Genomic DNA, 22,423 nt, shown 5'->3' with positions numbered 1-22,423 from the left:
GCTATCCCTTTTTCCCTTTGTTCTGTCGTGGCATTGACGTCACATATTACATAGGTCTATAGACATTATAGGTAGATATACAAAAGAGCATCATAGACGCCTTATGGTGAATGGTAGCGCTGAAGAAGGAACTCCGCGAGATTGACGTAGCGGCCCTGGCTCACGTCCTGCTGAGCCAAGATCTGGTCGGCTATCTCATTAGCCCAAACGTATTCAGAATGGAAGTCATGCAAATCGAACAATCGTTGGCGGATCCAAAGACGTTGGTTGACATCGTCAGTTTCAATGACTGCCATTAGGAGAGGCCAATGTAGCCGTCGCAGCAGTCGAGGGTCAGCCGTAAATTGCTTACGAGCAATGTCCACGATACCGACTGTGGCCTGTCGGTGAATAGAGGCAGGTGGATTATCCACGCAAAGTAGCCTTCGGTGGAGCAAGATTTGGGCGTAGAATGTGGACACGCCCATGTAGATGGTGTTGAGAGTGCGTCGAGCGGAAACTGCACCGGCGAATTTGGCGGTAATAAAAAGGTCAGAGTATTTCTAGGTCTCATTAGCGATATTCCTATCAAGGTACCCCTTTGATCTGGGGCAAAGGAGAAAGAGCTCATACATCACGTGTTGCAATCATATCACGGTAGACCGACTCAGTGGTATCGGTGCCAGACCCTGATTCCACCAACGTCCTCCATATTCGGTGCCGCAATGCGAAACCGGCATGTAGCAACTCCAGAGCTCGATAATTTTCGATATCATCGAGAACCTCTTGGTCCGGGTACTGCTCGCCCCAGAAACAACGACCCCAGAGACGGGCACATTGGTGTAAGTGATCTGGGTGGAGTGCGGGATTATTGGATTGAGTGACATAATCGTAAAGTGATTCCGTTAGACCCATGGGTCGGCAACTGGCATCGATGTATCTAGACAAAATAATTAGCTTAGGGCATGGCTGGAGAAGTGACAAGACACAGGAAAATACCTACAGCATCCATAACAGAAATTGCTCGGGGATGAATGAAACTTTTGAGACAGTTGTATCCTCCGGGGATGAGCTCTCGTCTGCAGAATCGAGAAATACGTCATTCACATCCTTGATGCGAAATAATTGGGGGTGAGATTCAAGTAACGAGCGCACGCCGTGTAAATGAAGCTGAAGATGTCGTACCGAATGGCCAAATTGCCATTCATAAGTGACCATTAAAAACATGGTGGCAAAGATAATCTCAAGCTCAGCCACGGAAATATGCCGCCGGGGTGTCTCCAGGAGTTGCCGGAACTCCTTGACAGCCAAACTGTAGTGATACCTCCCATGATCCTCGGCGGTCGGTCGGCCAGGTGATCTGACCACCAATCCATGACGATGCATATCGCTCGCGGAAAGGGCTAGAATCATTCGCATGATGACCTTATTCGTGGCCGCAGGACCTTGGTAAAGGTAACAAAAGCTGCTCCAAGTCCATCCTTTCATATAATAATAGACGATTGACGAGGAGGGAAAATATTGGAAGTATTTTTGGTCATGGTCTGTGAGTGTGAGAGAATTGGCGCATGCAACTTCGCTGCCCCCCCAACGAAGGGTAAAGTGGAGTCGGTATTCGGATCGGGGCAATTGGAGGATAAAACGGAGCAACCCGCGGAAACTCTAGAGGTAAAGCATCGCCGGGCCAAGATATTGGAGACAGACCGTCAATTAGTGTCTCTGGTGCAATGTCTACCACAACATCGCCAACCTCCGAGGCCGGCCAAGCCACCTGATCTGAGGCTAATGGCGCTGGCTGAAGGTGTCGAATTTGTCCGCTGCGACCGCGCTTCACTGGAATGCCCCATTCACAGCTGAGGCGAAGGTTTAGACAGCGTTGGCAAACAGGATGTTCTTCGCCGCATTTCACCTTGCGCCGACGGCAAGTGCTGCAGCCTATGTGGAGGAAAAGCGGAATTAGACACGATGTCGGAGAAACTTCACTATGGATCTCGGAAAAAGGGAAATGGAGGACTTACCATTCTTTGAGCGCGGCGCGTTCCGTCCAGACATTAAGATGCAATCCCCCACCACTCGCTAGATCAAAAAACCTAGATTAATCTGCAGGCATTGGCGTCAAAGAAGAAGGGGTGGGGAAGAGGGGAGAGTTGAATCATCGATTCAGCGAGAAACTGGAGACCCGAGATAAGGCACGATAAAGTGGGGCTGAATGCCATGTTTATAAGGCTGCTGCATTAGTGCCTTCTAAATTAGGATTTGACAGCCACTGACAGGCATATTGCTTTTGATCTATACAATGGAACTTCTAAGGTTGCATACTGTACATGCATGATGCATTCAGAATGTCAAGTCATAGTGATATATTGATATATTGATACATTCTCTTTAAATATCTTCTTGCTCTTTATATGTTACATCTAGTCATCTCGAGCGATTTCTTCCTGCCACTGACGATGAACTGTTTCGAACATGGCATCGTTGGTAATGATGTCATATCCGATCAATGCAAGCGATTTACCTACAATAATTGCTTCTGCATGGGCCTCATCGGTACCAGCAGCAGCAGCAAATGTAGGGTGATGGGGGAAAGTTTTTTCGGGCGTGGGAATACCGAACATTGTATGGAGAGTAGGAGTCACATAACTGACATTACCTATTTTAATCTGTCAGTGCGAGTATTTTGGAGACAGACAAACTCAAGCACATACCAATATCAGAGGATGCTGTTAAAACCTTGTCATGTCGCTTCAGCACCTTTCGGTCATAGCTGCCCATATGGACCTGATATCTCTCACAAAGTTTGTCATTCAACCGAACATCTGTGTAAAGCTCATCCCTGAAAGTAAAAGTGGCTGGATTAGTTATGAACAGACACCAGTGTATTAGAGAAGACATACTCTGTGATAGTGACTTGACATCCGGTAGCCAACGCACCGGCCTCGATACAATTCCGAATCTTAGCCACAAGTTGATTGAGTCCTTTCAAAGTCGGACTGCGGACCTGCCAGAAGGCTTTGGTATATGCTGGAATAACATTGGCCACCTTTGGGGTATCCATGAATGCACAATGAACGCGCTGATCAGGTAGAAGCTGTTGACGCAGAACAGCAACGTTATTATAAGAGGTGACCATGGCATCCAAGGCATTGACTCCATCCCACGGGTTGCCACCAGCATGCGCACTCTTGCCTGAAAATTCGCAATGGATATTCTTTCGGGCATTCATCAGTGTTCCAGCAATTCCATCTGAATCTTCCTGATCGGGGAATACTTTCTTGTTACCAGAGTGACTAGTATTTCAACTGTTAGAAGGATGACCAAATGAGACAGGTATAAAAGGGTCATGGAACATACGCCATGAGTGAGATATCAACGCCCTTATAGGCTCCAGCATCAATAAGCTTGGCTTTACCTCCGCCATTCTCTTCAGCCGGTGTTCCTAGCAATTGAGTCCGTCCAGGAAGACCATATTTTTTCAATGTGAAAGAGAGAGCCAGAAACGCGGCAATACTGCTGGTGGCGATGAGGTTGTGACCACATGCATGACCGATGTCAGGAAGCGCGTCGTATTCGGCATTGAAATTAACTAAACGACCACCGGATCCGCTGAGCGCTTCAAATGATGTGTCAAGTCCATATGCGTGTCGAGTTACTGTAAAGCCTTGTCCTTCGAGGAAATCACAGATAGCATCGTGGGCACCGTGTTCTTGGTAGGCGAGTTCGGGATTTGACCAGATCTAAACCGAAGAAACCAGTCAGCCAATTGATTCCCAGGGGATCATAAGAAAGCTGTGTCGTTTTTGACTTCAAGCGTGACTTACCTGGTGGTTTAGTTTCCGAAGTGATTCCTTTAGCGTATCTAGCGCAGCATCCACAGATGCCCGCACATCCTCGTTCTGAATAGTGGAAAGAGTCATATTATGAGTGAATCTGGGACGTCAAAATTCAACACAATAAAATAAGTTTGTGAGAAAGTCACTTTTGCGGGCTCACCTCATTTTAATAGAATCGGGAAATTCCCTATCTCTTGCGTCGCATCCGAGGACCCTTCGATACGCCTACGACGCCAGAGCCCCGCAGCATATCTCGGATATTGTCAGCCGATGATTTATCATCGAGTCTCCAGCCAGTCATCTTGATAGCGGAATAATTCTATGGAAATTCCGTTTTTGGCGAGCATCAGGAATTGAATTCACGCTCAGTCCCTTGTCGGCAATCAAGTGGGTCGTCTCCCCCACGATTAAGACTGTGGGGTAAACGTGATAAACGGGATGACTATCATGATTGCGGATTTAGTTGGTCGATTTGACAGCTATTATGACATTGGACAGTCTTTGATAGGTAAGTGAGTGGATCACGATAGGAGAAGGTTCGGGGCTGATTGCCGACGGATCATTGACATTGGCTAGACTGCCGATGTACCCTAATTTCGGATACTGTTCAGGAACACCGCTATCAATATCCGAGGCCAAGACAGCTGTCATCGGAATCTGAGGTTAGCAGGATCGTTTTATCGGGAGCTGGATTTCACTTTGCTCGCCTATAACTGCCGATAAACTAAGCCGCCTTCCGGCTATATCACTCTCGCGTGGCGTACGCTATCGCCTAAACTCACATCAGCCGAGCAGATTATCTGGGGTAACTCATATTATGTGTCACAATATCAAGAGATGAAACCAATGAGCCGCCTGTGGCTTTGGATATCTGATATGCCGCCTATCGCCACCACTGATTAGGAATTTGTGGGGTAATAGCGTCGTCTTGGGTATTAAACAGAGTATATGATCGATGGGGTTCGCATCCTCTCAAGAGCAATAATCAGAGATATCCAGGCGATACTCTTTATTTACCCATATCTATTTCCCCCTTTATCCTAATACTGCAATATGGAAACACATCAATCGCACTCAAGAGACGACCCAGTCGGCCTCGACATACTGAAAGTACGATCCACCCCAGTTCCAAAAGATGTGGATTTCGGTGAAGTTCTCGAAACATATGCTTCTCCAGAGATGGAGAGGAGGGTGCTTTGGAAACTGGACTTCTTGTGAGTGACAAATTGCCATAATTGAGCATAGTCTGTAGTTCTAACACCACCACCACAGCCTGATCCCCCTGATGGGATTTTGTTATATGCTACAATATATGGACAAACTTGCCCTGAGTCAATCAACATTATTTGGCTTAACAGAAGATTTGGTATGGCTTCATTTTATTCCACAGGACATTTTTTGAGTATCGCTATCTAACACCTCATTGCTTCACGTAGGGCCTGAAGGGCACGGAATATAATTGGACCTCCGCCGTATTCTACTTCGGTTATTTTGCTTGGAGTTGGCCCAGCTCATACCTCGTTGTTCGACTCCCACTTGGGAAATATCTCAGTGTTGCAGTTTTTATCTGGGGCGGTATCCTGATGTGCCATGCGGCTTGCACCTCATTCAGTGGATTGATGGTGGCCCGGTTCTTCCTCGGGGTGGGTGAAGCATCCATTGCACCTGGCTTTGCCTTGATCACAGGAATGTTTTATAAGAGAGAGGAGCAGCCTGCTAGACAGGCTGCTTGGTTTATTGGAAACTCAATTGCCAGCGTCATTGGTGGTGTGGTCGCATATGGAATTGGACTCATCACCACAACCAACGTCAGCAGTTGGCAATTACTGTTCTTGATCCTGGGTGCTGTCACCGCAGCCTATGGATTTGTTCTATTCTTTTTCTTACCTGATTCACCAGCAACAGTGAAGTGCCTCAACAAAAATGAAAAGGCGATTGCACTGCAGCGAACCTTGAAGAACAAGACTGGTGTACTGGACACTGGAAAGTTCAGATGGGACCAGGTGTGGAAGGCTGTGAGAGACCCACAGACGTGGTGCCTTGTGCTTTACACATTCTGTGTTAACTTATGTAACGGTGGAATTACCAGCTTTTCCTCAATCATCATCAATGGCTTTGGATTCTCAAGTCTGAAGTCGCTTATCATGCAAATGCCACTGGGAGCTGCACAGCTGGTCTTCCTCTTGCTTACCTCAGGATTTGCGACATATGTGAAATCAAGCCGACTGTTCATGATGATGCTGAACTGCGCAGTCTCAGTGATTGGCATGGCCCTCATCTGGAAGTTAGATGATGACAACAAGGCTGGCAGATTGACCGGTCTTTCCCTAGGAGCTGTGTTCGCTGCCAACATTCCTCTGTCTCTGAGTATCATCAGCTCAAATGTGGCTGGTTTTACCAAGAAGAGTACAGTCAGTGCAATGATGTTTGTGGCTTACTGTGTTGGAAATATTGTTGGGCCCCAATTCTTCCTTCCTTCCCAGAAGCCATCCTACCCTGTAAGTGAATATCATGATACCTGTCTCAGGCCCCTCGCTAACCTCTTTTTAGACGGGAATCAAAGCATCCATGTCTGGTCTGGTTCTGGGAATCTTTTTCCTCATTTGTCTTTACGGATATTATACTTGGGAAAACCGTCGCCGTGATCGACTCTACGGATCTCCAAGACAGTTGACCGAGGCGGAGGAGCTACAGGACGAGTTCTCCAACAAGACCGACCACGAAATAGAGAGCTTCCGATATGTTCTCTAAACCTTGAAATATTATTAATTAAATTTGATCCGGTATCAATAATCAATTATGTTCGCTTCTGCTTCCTCTTCTTGTACCGTGTTCCATGACAGACGAGTAGATATTTCGCAAAAAAGTCCTCGGCAAATTCATCGAATGTCTCGTATTCTGCGCCGAGTTGATATGCGGCTGCAATCCCGGAAATACAGGCAATCTCATGCATGTTCTGAAATAATCTGTCAGTTCCTCATTTTACCTTTGACCGTGGGACTATGTTATACTTACAACCATAGTCCAGCTACCCGCATAGTGTGTTCGATTCTGGCCGTTGATAAACATCATACCCGGAACAACACGTAAATAATGCTGCCATCTATGACCAAACTGGTGCCACCATTTTCGGCCAATGATTTTTGACTGGTCGATATCATTCCACGTCCAGAGATCTTGCTGTTGATCGTTCAAGAATATAGTCTGGAAGACGTGCTTGTTCAATGGCAAAGGCGGTTGATCCACCCCCAGATTCTCTCGAAATTGATGTTGGTAATTTGTACAATCGAACCCCATCTCAATCTTGTCAGGGTCTGAGGCAAAGGAATGTGTGTAATACATTGGTCGATATCCGAGCCAACCATCTTTTTGGCAGACAGGTTGTTGTTCCGCGAATGAAATCTGATCTTTGCGTTCCTTGGTGGATGGCTGTGCACATAACGCAGGGTCATACTCGGCTTCGAATATTTTCTGGAAATAGTCGGAATCTGAATGGGTGATGGTGATATCGTTGAAAAATTTCACACCACCTAGGACCCATTTCTCGCGCCAAGTGGCTTGTCGATCGAGTAGCTTCTTTGCTTCATCAGCGGGACAACAGAAGACCAGTTCATCGTATGTAGTGGTCGCTGGCTGTGAAGATGTCTCCTCATTATTACTTGCTGTTTCTAGTACAACGCCATCTTTTCCACGTTTGATTATCTTCACAGAAGTATTGAGTCTGATGTTGACGCCTTTTGATCGGAGATCGGCGGCCCAATCCTTGTAGAAGTCCCCTAGATTAGGGAATGTATACATCAACGGTAGATTGGGCAATAATGTGTCGGGATCATATTCCCACAGTTTCATCTGTGGGTCATCAAACAATCGTTCCAACAGCACGCTTGATACGTTGGGAGTCTGATTCCCCGTTCCGAGAAACAATGCCAGCAATGGCAAGACCATTCTGTTACTGAAATCACGGCTGAATCGAAATAGGCGCAAAATAACTTTAACAGGCATTACGCCCAGAAGAGGCATGAGATATTTGATGCATTTTAGCACGCGGCCCAGCTTTTTGATCTCTCGGGAATGCTGGTCAACAAGGGGGCTGGGGAACACGTTGGTCCAGAAGCTGTCCGGTCCTTTGCCAAATGAAACTTGAAGTTTGACTGGCTGAGGCTCATGTCCATATTGACGGAAGAACCGGAATGTGTGACGGAAAATGGCTGAGCCACCTTGCACTCCATCATTTAACCAGCCTGCGCCGTATTTGGTTTCATCGAGTGGAATTGAAGTTGCCTGACCCCCAGTGTGGGATTCGATGTCAAACATAGTCACTTCGAACTGGTCGGGATGGTTTGCCAAAGTGGAAGCACATGACTATAAAGTCTTTAGGATCGATAGCTTGAGCTTTTGGTGATTTGAAGGTACTTACCATCCCTGCGGCTCCTGCGCCAATGATAGCCACTTTTTTCTTAGTAGTCGACATCTTCAATTTAGAGTAGATGATAATAGAGGAACCCGGTGGAAAGCGAAGTCAACATTCTCTGAAATGCTTAAATATGATGAATCCATTCTGCAACTGTCTTGATCAAGGAAATCCAGATGCAATCGATGCGATCGTGGTGATGTCAGGTCCGAGCATTCCTCACGATGGGCCAATCAGCAACCCGATGCAGTGAAAACCATCAACACCTTTAACCATGGCACTCCCCATTCTTATCTAAATTCAACATGATTAATACATTCTATGAAAAACAGGATAAGTCTGTTATCACAATCCTGGTTTGATCATGCCTGATCACTTTAGGGCTCTCTCAGCACTGAGGTCAACAAGGTGGGAGACTTAATCCTAATGCACTGGTCAAGACTATGGGTTCTGAATGCACTTAAGCAAACATTGATAAAGCTCATGAAGTATCTAGTACTCATAGTTAGCCGACCGAAGAAAAAATACTCAACAAAATTGAAAGCTTGAAAGCGATGAGCTTGAAACGCAGTACACCATCCATCTAATTCCAACTCCATTTGAACACCAAGGCAACAATCAAAAGGTTCACAATGTTCTTAGTTTCTCTCTTCTTCTGGACTCTGCACCTCTGGTGTTATGTCTGAATCTGGCATTGAGTCGGGAGTTTTCAAAACCTCATAATAAAAAGGCTTACGAGCCCACACTCGTCGCCTGTGTCATTTGTTAGCGCTGCCTCAAGAGGATTTACCAGGTATCAAAACTTACGCCCTTTGGTAGATGTGATAACGCGGGTTCTTGAGTTCAGCGCGCATCTTTGCGACATAAAATATGACCTCCTCTCTCGTCCAGGGCTTGGGAGAACCAAATTTGGTAAGGAGCCACATACACCATCCTTCCATTCCATCTAACCAATGTTGGAGGTTGACTGTCCCTGCTTCTCTGTATCGACGCTGTCGGGCCCAAGCTCCAATCGGCCATTTATAAGTCTTCTGGTGCATCTCCACGAACCCAGCATTGCGGATGGTGTCTGCCATAGTGTCCAAAATATCACACTCTCGCCCAGCAGCCACTCCACAGGCTAACATGTTCGGGCCCCATGTCTTGAGAACACTATCCTCTGGGACACTTCCATCATCACATTCAATATAAGGACTTGCCTCCAGCTGCTCGATCCATCCATCCGGTCGGAGATTACTATCGAGAGTATTAGAATGAAAGCTCCATGTGCTATGAATATGGACCTGACGACTGACTCGTAGATCTGCTTATAGACCTGATCCCATTCTTTCGGGTCAAAAGCCCCGATCAAAATCCGCATGTGCACTAGATCAAACTCTTCGCGCCATGTCCACTCTTCAAGGGCATTATCAACCTCAAAAACACAATTCGGAGCCGTAAATGCCACTGGTGGTGGAAATAGATCAACGCCGCGAACAGTTGCTGTAGTCATTTAGTCATCCGAGCTTGTCTCAAATTTAATAGATCAAGGTATGAATATACCTTCTGGAAACATGTCCGCAACATCGCTACTAATGTGTTAATGCACTGGCAGGCAGTGTAACAAGTCACAGCTGGGTTGACACTTACATTGCCCATGTACCTTTGCCTGTACCTAAATCAAGAATATGCCTCGGATTCTCGCCGACCGGTGCTCGAAAAAGAGGATTTTGTCTATCCGAGTCCAAAACAAGGGCGACAAGATGCCTACGAGATAGTTATAAATAAAAGCTCTTGAACAGTCACAGGAGTTGGGAACTAGACTTACCCAGCCTCATACGCATCAAACATTTGTTCATCAGATGGAATCCTATAGTATATCCAGATTAACCAATGAAGACTTATCAAAATAAGTCGGCCTTCGTACAAATATTCTTTATTGCTTAATGATTGATAGCTGCCCAGTGCGCATGATTAGCGCCAAGTTCTGCAGTGACGTATGCGAAATTGCTGCATGATGCTTACCGTCTGCCATTTTGTATCATTCCTTCATAAAGCGAAGAACCGATTGAGAAAGTTTCCCTGTTTTATTGGATTTTCGTTAGAGAATTTGGAAATCATGGAAACCTCCAGGGCTATTTTGACTCACGATTGCCAGTCATTGGGATATTGTGAATTCGAATGTAGAGGGTCCTAGCCATCCTCAAATTTAGCCGCTAGGCACCGGTGATGACCAACTTGAGAAAATAAAGAAACATCCAGATATGAAAATAAGAAAATAAGGTGTTCATACCACTTCAATAATCGCATCCTCTTCTGCCATTATTCGATTGGTCGTGATGTGTAATGTGGGGAGTCGGTCAGGGGTTCAAGTTGACAGCGGGGTTTGGACGAGTCAGTGATAGGAACGGGGAGGTCCGGGAAGTGAAAAACCAAGAAATAATTTCATAAAACGGAGAATATTTCAACAATCGAATTATATTCACTATTCAACATTTGGGTTTGAAGAGCTACCCGCATACTCCTTGTACAGAAATGATTGGATGTGGAATGTCCCAAGAGGAAGTGACTGGGGTTCGTGCTCCTTTCAGAGTTCGCTTCTTTGTGTCCAGGTACGCATTCTGGCTGGGGAGACTAATAGCGCTAGTTTGGGGATCACACGGCCCCTGTAGCTATCTGATGTCGCTTATTGCAGGAATTTGCTGATCCGTTAATATACCGGTATGCCAAATTGGGACTTCACACTGTGTTGAGATTCTGCTGTCCTCTGCCTGCACCTTCATGATTGGGTAGGTTGTTCGTATTGGCATAATTATGTGTGGAATGTTGACTGTGAAGATCTCGAGGACCCACCGTATACGATCCGCTTTTAGGCTAGACGGATCGATGATGAACTCAATAAGTCGATTCTGTGTTCAATATTCTTCCGAGTATCAAAAGACTCGCATATAAACATAGGGGTTCATCCAAAGTCAAAAGCGGCAATAGTAATCGACAAAGAAGTGCACCAAAGTATCGCCCTTGGTTCAAGTCTGGGAGCCGGAGTAATTCAAGTTGGCGATTCGAACAATGGATTTTCATATTCGTCATATCTGAAGCGGTCCACTGGCAGTGACAACTTGAACTTGAACTTGAACTTGTGGTTTGACTCCAAGGTTGTGCATCGACTTCAACTTGAAGTTGGGCAGTGACATATAATGTAGCAGTCGTCATACTAGTCAGTACTACAACCGTGGATTTCATCCGTCTGGGTCCCAATATGCTCACGTAGTGGTACAAATCTAAAAAATATGCATCGAGTATTGAAGGCCAGTAAGACAGAAAAAGTGCCATCTTGTGTCAGATGGCATTCGTAGACTCGTCAATATGATCAAGAAGCAATGATAATCCCGATCTATGAGGATGGGTCACGTGAAATATCGCGGTTGTTTGCCCGCGCATCACAAGTTTTTCTCTCTTTACGAGTATGGCACAGTCGACATCGAGAACCCACAGAAAGCTCAAAGGAGCCCCAGACTACGATAGCCCGGAGTTTTGGGATGCCCGGTTCGCTACCGGCGCCGACGTCGGAGAATGGCTCAACTCGGGAGAGGCTCTCATTGATGCGGTTGTGTCGGACCTAGAAAGCCGACCGGTCATTATTGGCAGACAGCCACGCGTCTTGCACTTAGGCCCAGGCGTTTCAGAGCTGGGATTGAAACTCAGAGATGCATGTTTAGAGCGAGATTGGACGGGAAATGGCATTGTTGTGGGTTTCAAATGCACGCCACATTCATCTTCATAGGCCACACTCCACTCACTTGTGATTCGTTGCAGAATGTCGACTTCTCTAGCGAGGCCGTGCGCCTTGGTCAAGAGTTCGAAAGCCGGAAAGCTCCCTTAGAAGCAATGCATTGGTACCGAGCTGACTTGCTCGCTTGGGACCATGTCTCCGACCTCTCACGCTACGCTCCGTTCGACGTTATCCTCGACAAAAGCACCAGCGACGCAATCGCCACGGCAATCGACCACCACTTCGACTCGAAAGACGATACGCCAAATCTTTGTCCAGTTATCAAAGAGCTCCTATCTACTCGAGACACTATCACCTTATCCCCCGTCGAGCTGCTGGGTCTGCATCTAGTGCCCTTGACGAAGAAAGATACCACCTGGGTTGTGCTATCGTATTCGACATTTCGCTTTGATAGCCTTCCTTTTCTAGCCGAATATTGGACATTGCGCTCCCGAACTCCGTTGAAAGCGCCATCGGGAACAGTTTCGTCAAACGCTTATACGCCCGACACGTTCCACTGGGTATATATTCTGGATCGCAAATGATGTACAGTGCATCCTTGGGAGGTAATACCCTCGTATATCTTACATGTCACACAGAATAGGTCTTGCATTGCGACTATTTTATTCATCATCAATCAAATTATTTATTGATGGCCTTTAGGCTCAATAAGCGACCGGCATGGAATCCGCCTTTGTTCATCCGCACCGCTGTCCTCGCTCCAGATTTGACAGTTTATTCTGAGTATTTCCGCGTCCAGATTTGTATATCTGTCTAAAACAGCCAATGGTCCTTGAATCAACAATCACACACCACCTATATGCACTCCTTAACAACCTACATGGATTGCTGCGATATCGTCAGCTTTGTGATTCTCGGAATGATATAGAAGCTTGTCTTTGAAACTCACCATTTGCATACAGGGCGTAGGTATCTGCGTTCATCACAGCCTCCTGACTACTCAGAGCAGTGGATGCTTCATACCCATACCCTAGATCCTGTGTCCCCGGGCTATAAACGCCGGGGGCATGTGTGAACTCATGAAGCGAGGTTGTTGCACGATCCTGCTCGTGACAATTGCTCGCGAGTTCGGGCAGGTAGGAATAATAAAGTTCGCAGTTGACGATCACATTTTGGATTGGGATTGTATAAGCTAGCACACTAGTCTCGCAATACCCGTACTCGTCGGTACAGTAGTAAGTCGTGGACCCGGAAGTTACTGAATCTGCTTCCCTTGCTACTGCTTCCAGTCGAGCTGCCACTTTTTGCCGAACAGACACCTCTGTGGTCTTGAAATACTCTCGGAACTTGTCAGCGGAACCAAAACGAGCGGCGTTTGCTGCAACGCTGGCCAGAGAGGAGGTCTGGCGAAGTGCCTCCGTAAGCTCGTCTTTCATTTGTTGGTCATCACAGGTCACCTTGGTGCGGCGCTGCAGACGTTTAATAGCCTTGTCCATTTGAGATGCTTTCACACCGTCGATCTTGATGTTGAGATCATTGGAATGGTATGGCAAATACCCAGACACTGCTCCGTTGGACACAAGAGGAACCAGTCCACTGGAGTTGAGCAGTACAGAACCCCCAGACGATAGGTCTGTTGTTTTGGCAATATCGAACTCGTCCTCGATTGCCTCGCCGGCCTTCAAGGTGGTGAATGCATCTGGGGTGATGCCCTGGAGCCTAAAATGCCGACTGATACCACTGAATGCGAGTTCCGTGTCTGTCAGGGATGTGAGTATCAAGTGACATTCATGCAGGAAGGATGAGGGAACTTACTATTTTGATATACTGAAACCTTCTTTACAGGCGCTTTATCGCCGAAGAAATTCAGATGCACGAAAAGTCACATCTTCTTGGCCTATGTTCTTAACCACAGCCTTCACATGTGTGTTCTCTGCTTGACTCAAGGCGATGTCCAACCCGGATACCTTGTCCTTCTCGGTTGGCAAGCCGCACACGTGTCGTGCAAAGACCAGAACCACTGTATAGAAGGTGCTGAAACGCATGGTGAAGCAAGACTGACACAAGCAGATGCCACTCAATGAGTTTCAAATTAAATGAGATACAAACTGAATCCCGAGGACAGTTCTACCAACAAAAATGGCACGGGAATGCTTCGGCATTTATAGACACCAGAAGGACCTCTCTAGCCCAGATATCCTCCGCTGATCAGAGGGCGCCTTATCGGGCAGACTTTGCGCTTTAGCGCAGAAGAGATATCGTTTCATGGTGCATCTGAAGAAGTGAGGTGGTACTAAACGCCCGTGAGCAGTTCCCATGCTCGTTATATTCCAGGCTCCTGTGACGAGCCAAATATCTTAAACTTCCACGGCACTTAATCGCATATAGTTTCGATCTCCTACGTGCAGATGTCTATTCGATCCGTAAAACCCCCAATTGCAATTGAATTTCCAGAGTTCAGGAGAAACATTGTTCGATGTATCTTGATATTACAACTAACACTGAAGGACGTCTGGAAGCTCGGGAGGAACGGCGAGCAACGGCCCGTCCCAGGCATTCCGGTCAACTGGGATAGTAAAGTTATGGACTACTAGTAGGATTTGATACCCCAGCATTGCTGACTGTTGGGTCAACATGTCTTGAGGCACTGTATTCATCAATATTATCAATCATGAATCATCATAAACCCTTGGGATCGATCTCTTCTTGAATGTGACAATACTTCATGCCCCGGAAAAATCCGAGCAATAAGAAGTAACTTATCGGACTAAAGCTAGCATGAGGTCCCAGGTGACAGCTGGACCCTATAAACACATACACGTCACTGACCCTGGAAGTATCTCAAGTTCCTGGCTATCCAGAAATACTACCTCATGCGGTGATATACCAGGTCGATATCTTTTATCCAGGCAATCTTCGATTTTCATTCGCACACGGGCCGAATTTTCCCGCATATTCAGCCCGTGTATCTATCTCCTCAGAGCTGGATATAACCAGCTGCCAAGATCAATTTCCAAGTTTAGCATGATTGGGTAGCACTGGGCGTTATATTCAAGTTAAAGTTAGACATACTTTGATCACTGCAGGCCTGAAGATGTTGTACACGCTGAAGCTGTGGGACCAGATTAAGTCAGATCATGGTGCCTTAAAAGTACCAGCGGATTTTATCAATAATCAGCTGAGTGAAGAGAAATATCCGACTCTGAGCTACTATAGACCAGTCTTCTCCTACTCCTGCCTCCCTTGAATGTGACATGTCTCTCAGCGTCATAATCTAACATTTGAAGGTAATCTATGCGCATATCATATATCGACTAAACAGCTTGGTCTCATTTATTCTCATCATTCAATTTTTTACTGGAAGCTCAGGCTCAAGTACTACCTCAAAAATATGGATATCAGTTTCGGTCTCAAAATCTCGCTGGAGACCCCAATACTCCTAACCTCAAACCCACAATCACCAATTGTATTGCCCCTCACAGTCTTCATTCAAAATGAAAACCAATACCCAGTCACAATCGTCAAATGGAATACCCCACTAGACCCTATTGCCGGATCTTTAGATATTTTCCATATCTGTGATACAACAAGCGGAGAAACACTGGCAGCCGACACCATCAAAATTTCACGGAAGCTCCCCGCCTCACACAATGACTTGGTGCAGATTGATGGTGGACAAACAATACAATGCCAGCATGATCTTACTGGATTGAATTTCCAGAAAGATCACGAATACTCTATTCGCGCCCAGGGAACTTGGCATGCGGTTTGGAAATGCCCGCTTGCCGATGTCACTGCATCCCAAATACAAACCTTGACCGGGGATAAGCGCGGGGAATTTCAGTCTGAGTTTGCGGTCTTTACGGTCAAATGATTCCGATCGGAGTGTTTCGTGATCGGTTTCCTTGTTTTTATGGAGACATGTGCTTTTATACTGGGGTATAGGGCTTGCCCACTAAGTGACGGGTTTCGGGAATTGCTGTAGGGAATCATTTTATCTCGAGTGATGAATTTTTTAGTTTTTATGAAAGATATCAATTCACTACAATTTGTCCGATGTGAAGGATTTCTGGTTACGTATGGAGGCAAGTAAAGATGATTGATCCAATCGATTTCTTAATTGACGCGATATTCACAAGTAAATTCAAAGCTGGTAAGCACAAAATGACTATTCTTGACCCAAAATATATGAACCATACAATGCACTATCAACAGACGAAGTCATGATTAGATTAAAGGGCATGAATGTTGGCCAGGTTCCGAAAGAATGCACTTTATAAACCACAAAAAGCAAAACTCATTTCTCTCGCATGTTTAGTCGACGAGTGTCGAGTCTCAGAGACTGAGACATTTAGACGTACTTGACAGTAACGCTGCTGGAGGTGGTGGAGACGGAGGTCAGGATGGAACCGCTGTCGCTCTCAATATCCATGATGGTGGCGCCGGAAGGTCCGACGGAGGAGCTGCCAGAGGTGGCGACGGCATCAGAGAAGACGACGGTGCCGAAGTCAGCAAAGGCAACGAGGGAGTCACCCTCCTCGAAGTCCTCAACGATCCACTCGGCGTTGTACTCGCAGAGATCACCGTCAACACCACCACTGAAGGTGTGGGTAACGGTGGTGCCAGTGGTCTCGTTCTCAATGGTGGCAGTTCCAGCAGTCTTGGAGCTGGCGTCAACGGTCACGGAGATAACATCACCAGCAGAGATGGTGATGCCGCTGAAGTCGTAGGCGTAGTCGGGGTACCACTCGTACCAAGCATCGTATGAAACCTTGCTACCCTCGACACAGAAGTCGACACCAGTCTGGAGAATGGCAGTGTCGCAGGTGTCACCATCGATACCGACCCAAGCGGAGGCACAGTACTCCTCGCTGGACTTGCCACCGCTGGGAGTGGAGGGAGTGGGGACAGTGAACTTGGCAGTGACAGCGGTGTATCCAGTACCGATCAGGACGGCACCAGCCCAGTTGGAGCTGTACTCGACCTCAGAGGTTCCGCTCTTGAGGGAGATGGCCTCAGTGGTACCGGGCTTGAAGGGAGGGTTGCTCTGGCGCTGGACGGAGCGGCCCTCAAGGCGAGCGGCACGGCGAGCGGCACGCTTAGCAGTCAGAGGAGCAGCGAGGGCAGTGCTGGCAAGCAGAGCGCTGCTGAGGACGGCGGCGGAGAACTTCATTGTGAATGAGGTTGTTCGTAAGTTGAACTGAGCTGGAAGCGATTGCTAGAGGATTGGAGGATGCGAAGGCTGGTGTGATGAAGCAGAAATCAATTCGAGCAGGATACACTGGCTATATATACCTTTTTTTCGTTCCATGATCATTCACAGATATCGTGATGGATGTCTGATAAGACGAAGCTGGTAAGATTCGTGAAGGAACCAAATCCGGTATTCGCGCCATGAGACCTCGCTTCGATGCAACATTATCGTTTGTGAAGAAAGACCATAGGCTGATCGAAACACCAGACTCATGCCTGACCGGCCAATATCTGACGCCGTCGGAGACCGATGGAGCCGTCTAGCCAGTTTTCGTGATGGTTTAGATGGCTTTCTGCAAGGTTGAATGAACAATTTCGCACGGTCCGCATGGGGTAATGTCAAGATCGCGTTAGCTTACTCGCATAGACTTATCATGAAGAATCAGTTATCACCCCTCGGCCATGATCAGAAGGAGGACCTTCTGATGAGCAATAAGTTCCTTAGCATATGATAGGCTCAAGAATCCAATATCAGTTCCATCGACAGAGGTTAATATCGAAAAAGACAGAAGGAGGTGGATTGTAATTTCAGTTGATTCGCGGCATAGCCAACCATGAGATGCGATAGCATGACTCCAGGAACAGGTAGGTACAATAGGAAAAGGATTGGACAAGGGTCCCGACTAAAAAACCCACCTAATTCATGCAGGTAACAGCGCGCACGGTACTACGGAGTCCTTCAAACGGGTGGCTTCAAGGCTTGAGTGGAATCCCATAACCTGGTCTCAGTAAATTTGATCCCCACAATCGTCAGCAAGAAGCTAAGCAAGCCACGAGCCCCTCTCCGAGCGCCTCCACCATTATCCGGCGCGGATAGCCGTCCTGCAGAAATACGGATTTCCGACGGTATCTGGCGCTGCGATAAGAAGATGGTAGTATGTCAAGAGACATCGGCATGAGACTGTATACAGAATAGCATCATGCTCATATGGACCGTTGTGAACACGGTAATGATCGGCCTAGAATGAGGGATGATTCTCGATAAGCGACAATGATGCGATGTTACTGTGGCGCTTTGACGGGAGAAAGCCGAATGATGAGCGAGCCAAGCTTTAGACAAGCCATAGATCCTTCTGAACAGATAGAGTCGGTAGAGTGGGAGATCTGCGAAACACCCACATCTTTTGTTGATCTCAAACCCCCCGGTAAGAATATTCAGGAACCCGTCAGCACTGAGAATTGCAGTGTCCACTGGGGGCCCGTGTTCTCAAAGTGCTTACGCCAGCTTTTCCGATCAAAAGTCCAGTGAGAATAGGGGATATTCCATCTAGCCTTGAGTCAAAGCGGGCTAGAACTAAAAGGAAGTTAGGAGGACCGCGCAAGGCGACGCTAACTTGGTCTGAAAACCAGATCCGAGTCTAAGGTTAAGTGTGAAGGTCAGCAGTGATACTCATGAGGGGGAAACATTTGAATGGGTTTATCGAGAGATGTAAATCATTACCCCTCTTGGGTGGAGATGAATATAGTGTGGGGCCGGTGCATCACCCAACCCAATTTCCCGTTAACATGACCTTCGCAGTAGGCTCAAACTAAGTAATAGGTCCGTGTCACAAAGTTCCTGAATTGATAGATTAAATATATTAACCCAATAGTTTTTGTTGATGGAATCAGCTAAATTGGGCTAATATTTGAAAAAGAGGGGTTGAACAAGGATCATGAAGGATGAAGGAATACTCCTCACGGAGAACTTCGTATAGGATATCAAAGCCACGTCAGGCAATCAAATCCGAGTGGAACCCAACATTTGAAAATAGAATCGGATACAGAGAATAGTGTATTCAATCAATTTTCTGGCTTGGCACTATGGGTACTGCGGAGGACCGTTTGATATTGACAACTGGAAGGTTGCCGCTAGTATACGGAGTTCGACGGGGCAAGGAGAATTGCGTGATAGGCTCCCTTGAACCAACTAGATAACAGCTTAGCGTTGGAGAGTTCACCCAAGTTATCTTCAGAGCATTTGTTCCAACGTTTGAATAAACGAAAGTGGTAAGAGTCAACGGCAGGAATGATACTAGTGGAGCGAACCTCGGCTGGCTTTGATAGACAAATCAAAGCGATGGAGCTAGTAATGGACGAGGGGTGAATGGATAACTGCCACCGAATTTCCCACTTAAAATTGGCTGCTAACTGTAAAATAGCCAAGCCTGTAGCCAAGTTTGAAGGCGCAAACGTCTTTCTTGGTCGTTGAATTCAGCTTTGAAAACATTTGAATATATTCAAACTCGGTCGGGAAAAGTATTATCCAAAATGCCCAAGAAAGCACTTGCGATATCAGAAATTCTGGACAGTTATGGAATCACATAATTAACAGCATGTATTGGAGTTCAGATGCTAAGACAGATTTGCTCAGGAAATGAATTCCAAGCCCTTAATTCTTGGGTGACGGTACAGGGTCCATCCATACAACATTGCCATCCTATGACGATCCACCAAGCTCGGAGTTTAAGATTCCAGCACGTATTGCTGACTCTCTCAATGAAGATGTAATATCAAATGAACTCCATGGAGTCTCATGAGGAAACTCCCATTCCAATCCTGAGAACGCCGCCTGATCTTTCAGCATGTCGGAATTTGGTGATAACAACCTGGGCCTTTTACTAGTAGTCTCTTGCATTGTTTCTGAGCAAATATCTTCACTTGATTCAACTGTCAACGGCAGCACTGAGCTCCAGTCAGATGCGCTGACGGTTGAATCAATTCCGTCCTCCGAGACCCATGAAAAGCGAGAGACGGGGCTTAGATGATCAAATTGTTTCAGGATCTCTTCTCGAGACCCTGTGAACCTATTCAATTCAAATATTGTGGACTGTATTGACCTTTGAGTCGACTGCTGGAAGAAATCATCGTAATTGTGGTGGTACAGATCTTGACTGGAAAGCTGAGGTGTTTTCAAGTTCTTTCGAGACCTCTTCGTTGTTGAATAATGTTGCAGAGTTTTAGCACTCATCTTCTCGAAATTGATACGAAATAATTTCGCCCCAGGATAGTCCAGTTCAAAACTTTGCAAAATAGCAGTAGTCGTCAGTATTGTGCTGTCCAAAACCTGAAATGACTGCTCAATGCATAGTTATTTGTTAGAATAAAAGTTCAAGTTCTTATCGTTGAACTGGAAAGGAAGGGTCGTACCAGGTCCGAGTCGTCGGCAACTTCACTCGAATTCCAGACAGAGAACAAAAAGAAGCATCCTGAACCTCGGGAACATGGGTCAGATAATTCTAGTCAGGTTTGAATACATAGCTTCTTGACTCACCTGCAATAAATACCCAGTCAGTTGCCAGATAAGCGATGTGAGGAAAGCCGGAGAGCTGCGTTTCACGATATATTTCTATGACTTTCTGGCATGCATGTGCCATATTGAAGCAATTTTTGTTTCTCTCCTTGAATGTTTCGGTGGTTGATTCTGACATGAGATTATTCAAAGACGCGAATTCAACTAGATCTTCAGGAACTGAGATACTCCTGCGATAGAGAGTAATTGTGGTTTGCCAATATTCAAGCTCCATCAGAGCACGATAGGAATCGAGTTTTGTCTCAGAATGCCTTGGAATCAGATGTCTCCACTCATCCAGTCTTTCGATCATTTTACTTCGCCATGAGTTAAAGGTATATGGTCCCTTCAGGAATGGAGGTGCCTTCCAACGATGTTCAAGGGGTTGATCTCTTTCAGCCAGCAATGCATATTGATATTGAATCATTCGGTGGATTTCAGACTGCAAACATCTTAAATTCAAGTGGTGATGCGTTATGCGATTATAGATCTGTGAACTTTGAAAGCAGTCATGAATTTTCTTTGAATAGAGGTGGTTATCGACAAGATCGGGAAACCGCGTTGTGATAACCTCATCTGGGGTGACGAATGGTCGATCCAAGTAAGGGGCAACAAGACGCTCAAGGCTATACACCGACCACCACAAACGGCGATGCAGCTCTTGAATACAGCCCTGGGAAGTAGAATCGCTCTTGATATGCCAAACAGGTGACTCGGAATGAATCTCTATCGAGGGATTGTGATCAGAGTAAAGTCGAAGATCCGTGGCTGAATGAATGACTACATTCAGTAGACTTGCAAGAGTAGGAATTCCCGGCTTCAGAAGAGTAAATATGCACAATAAAAGTACAGCTTGTAGCTCCTCAAGTCTCGTCAAGAAATCACAAGATGGAACTTTGCCCATATACGAATCGAGATAAGCCATCGCAGACTCTTTGTAGTTCTCCGGTGTATATGGGCTGGCAGAAAGCCGCCGTCTCTTTCCCTTTGGCAGGCCATGGTAGTAATCAAAGGTCTGAAAGCTGTCACGATCGCTTTTCTCCTTAGACTTTGCAGCACCGATAGCGAAAACAATAAAAACAGTGTACAGCTTGAGAGGTGAATGTCGCCCCGTCAGATTGGAATAAAGTTCATCCAGAATCTCCTGGAAAGATCCATGATGTAGCACAGGTATGTAGGGATTCACATATCGAAAGAATGCATTTGCCAGATCTCTCGCCAGTCTCTTCTGAGGAAGGTCCATGGGTCTCCTTTTTGACTCACGGGGTAGCAGACCGAAGAAAGAAGCCCGGATTGAACTGTCATCAGCATCGTTAGAGGATTGGCCTCCATTGGCAATCTGATAGCGTGCCGCTACCCCGGATAAGAGTCCTGAAGTGAGGCCAGAATCCAAGCCTTCCATCTCCGAATTACATGTGGTGTGGAGATGAGGCATAGCAGCACCTAGCAAATGAGCTCCATCCACTGGACAAATTTCGCCTTTGCAGAACTCAGGTATTTGCGTTGGAGATTCCGTGGCGCAACCTGTTGAATTGCTCTGAAAGACAGGATGTGTCGTTCCTTCCGTTGATTCTGGGCTCGGTTCATCAGATCCCTCAGACGCTGTAGGTGGGCTGACTTGAATGTTATGGCGAAGCAAGAGTGAATCGAGATATTTGACGCGATTTTCCAGGTAATAAACATAACTCCTTGGAATCTCTTGTTTATTGATCGGATCATAACCCACGCAACGCGTCTGAGCTTTCTCACAAGGCCCGCATTGCGGAAGTGATTGATCGCATTTGTGTTTTCTCAATCGACATCGCTTACAAGCTGAAACATTGCGGAATGATGAAGCATCAAATGGTGTTTTTCTATGTGACTCGTCTGAGGAAAGCGAGACAGTCATCATTCGCACCCACTCGCTGATGACAGCACTTGCCCAGGGATTCTCTTATGAAGAAGGAGCTCGGAGTATGGAAATA

At 46.4% G+C, this 22,423-nt stretch overlaps 10 protein-coding genes across 10 annotated transcripts; 3 read left to right on the top strand and 7 right to left on the bottom strand.

Annotated features, from left to right (window-relative positions):
* Positions 1-101: 101 nt before the first annotated feature.
* Positions 102-1,398, bottom strand: N7483_013064 (uncharacterized protein; the record flags this gene model as incomplete). The annotated part of the gene is made up of 3 exons (XM_057096491.1): positions 102-542; positions 613-919; positions 983-1,398. 3 exons carry the CDS (start codon positions 1,396-1,398, stop codon positions 102-104), a joined length of 1,164 nt encoding a protein of 387 aa, XP_056942462.1.
* A 998-nt stretch (positions 1,399-2,396) lies between these two features.
* On the bottom strand, positions 2,397-3,896 carry N7483_013063 (M20 family metallopeptidase; the record flags this gene model as incomplete). The annotated part of the gene is made up of 5 exons (XM_057096490.1): positions 2,397-2,632; positions 2,688-2,815; positions 2,877-3,269; positions 3,334-3,716; positions 3,801-3,896. 5 exons carry the CDS (start codon positions 3,894-3,896, stop codon positions 2,397-2,399), a joined length of 1,236 nt encoding a protein of 411 aa, XP_056942461.1.
* A 969-nt stretch (positions 3,897-4,865) lies between these two features.
* On the top strand, positions 4,866-6,563 carry N7483_013062 (uncharacterized protein; the record flags this gene model as incomplete). Its single annotated transcript, XM_057096489.1, has 4 exons — positions 4,866-5,026; positions 5,085-5,178; positions 5,249-6,310; positions 6,363-6,563. The coding sequence occupies 4 exons, from the start codon at positions 4,866-4,868 to the stop codon at positions 6,561-6,563; spliced, it is 1,518 nt and encodes a 505-aa protein (XP_056942460.1).
* Positions 6,564-6,609: 46 nt separating this feature from the next.
* On the bottom strand, positions 6,610-8,283 carry N7483_013061 (putative flavin-containing amine oxidasedehydrogenase; the record flags this gene model as incomplete). The annotated part of the gene is made up of 3 exons (XM_057096488.1): positions 6,610-6,768; positions 6,828-8,174; positions 8,230-8,283. The coding sequence occupies 3 exons, from the start codon at positions 8,281-8,283 to the stop codon at positions 6,610-6,612; spliced, it is 1,560 nt and encodes a 519-aa protein (XP_056942459.1).
* A 578-nt stretch (positions 8,284-8,861) lies between these two features.
* N7483_013060 (class I SAM-dependent methyltransferase) lies at positions 8,862-10,053 on the bottom strand (the record flags this gene model as incomplete). Its single annotated transcript, XM_057096487.1, has 6 exons — positions 8,862-8,976; positions 9,031-9,459; positions 9,519-9,705; positions 9,766-9,791; positions 9,853-9,969; positions 10,031-10,053. The coding sequence occupies 6 exons, from the start codon at positions 10,051-10,053 to the stop codon at positions 8,862-8,864; spliced, it is 897 nt and encodes a 298-aa protein (XP_056942458.1).
* A 1,615-nt stretch (positions 10,054-11,668) lies between these two features.
* Positions 11,669-12,519, top strand: N7483_013059 (uncharacterized protein; the record flags this gene model as incomplete). The annotated part of the gene is made up of 2 exons (XM_057096486.1): positions 11,669-11,950; positions 12,019-12,519. The coding sequence occupies 2 exons, from the start codon at positions 11,669-11,671 to the stop codon at positions 12,517-12,519; spliced, it is 783 nt and encodes a 260-aa protein (XP_056942457.1).
* A 284-nt stretch (positions 12,520-12,803) lies between these two features.
* mep20 (uncharacterized protein) lies at positions 12,804-13,980 on the bottom strand (the record flags this gene model as incomplete). Its single annotated transcript, XM_057096485.1, has 4 exons — positions 12,804-12,823; positions 12,885-13,694; positions 13,751-13,772; positions 13,822-13,980. The coding sequence occupies 4 exons, from the start codon at positions 13,978-13,980 to the stop codon at positions 12,804-12,806; spliced, it is 1,011 nt and encodes a 336-aa protein (XP_056942456.1).
* Positions 13,981-15,326: 1,346 nt separating this feature from the next.
* N7483_013057 (uncharacterized protein) lies at positions 15,327-15,809 on the top strand (the record flags this gene model as incomplete). The annotated part of the gene is made up of 1 exon (XM_057096484.1): positions 15,327-15,809. One exon carries the CDS (start codon positions 15,327-15,329, stop codon positions 15,807-15,809), a length of 483 nt encoding a protein of 160 aa, XP_056942455.1.
* A 477-nt stretch (positions 15,810-16,286) lies between these two features.
* On the bottom strand, positions 16,287-17,108 carry N7483_013056 (A4/G1 family peptidase; the record flags this gene model as incomplete). The annotated part of the gene is made up of 1 exon (XM_057096483.1): positions 16,287-17,108. One exon carries the CDS (start codon positions 17,106-17,108, stop codon positions 16,287-16,289), a length of 822 nt encoding a protein of 273 aa, XP_056942454.1.
* A 3,298-nt stretch (positions 17,109-20,406) lies between these two features.
* On the bottom strand, positions 20,407-21,894 carry N7483_013055 (fungal specific transcription factor domain-containing protein; the record flags this gene model as incomplete). Its single annotated transcript, XM_057096482.1, has 1 exon — positions 20,407-21,894. One exon carries the CDS (start codon positions 21,892-21,894, stop codon positions 20,407-20,409), a length of 1,488 nt encoding a protein of 495 aa, XP_056942453.1.
* Between the last annotated feature and the right edge of the window lie 529 nt (positions 21,895-22,423).

The sequence above is a fragment of the Penicillium malachiteum genome (genome assembly GCF_028827825.1).
Source record: "Penicillium malachiteum strain IBT 17515 chromosome Unknown utg000005l:1.0-9002435.0:326005.0-9005861.0, whole genome shotgun sequence".
Taxonomy (NCBI): Eukaryota; Fungi; Ascomycota; class Eurotiomycetes; order Eurotiales; family Aspergillaceae; genus Penicillium; species Penicillium malachiteum.
Note: the sequence above shows the minus strand (reverse complement) of the source record. Positions and strands in the feature narration are given on the sequence as shown.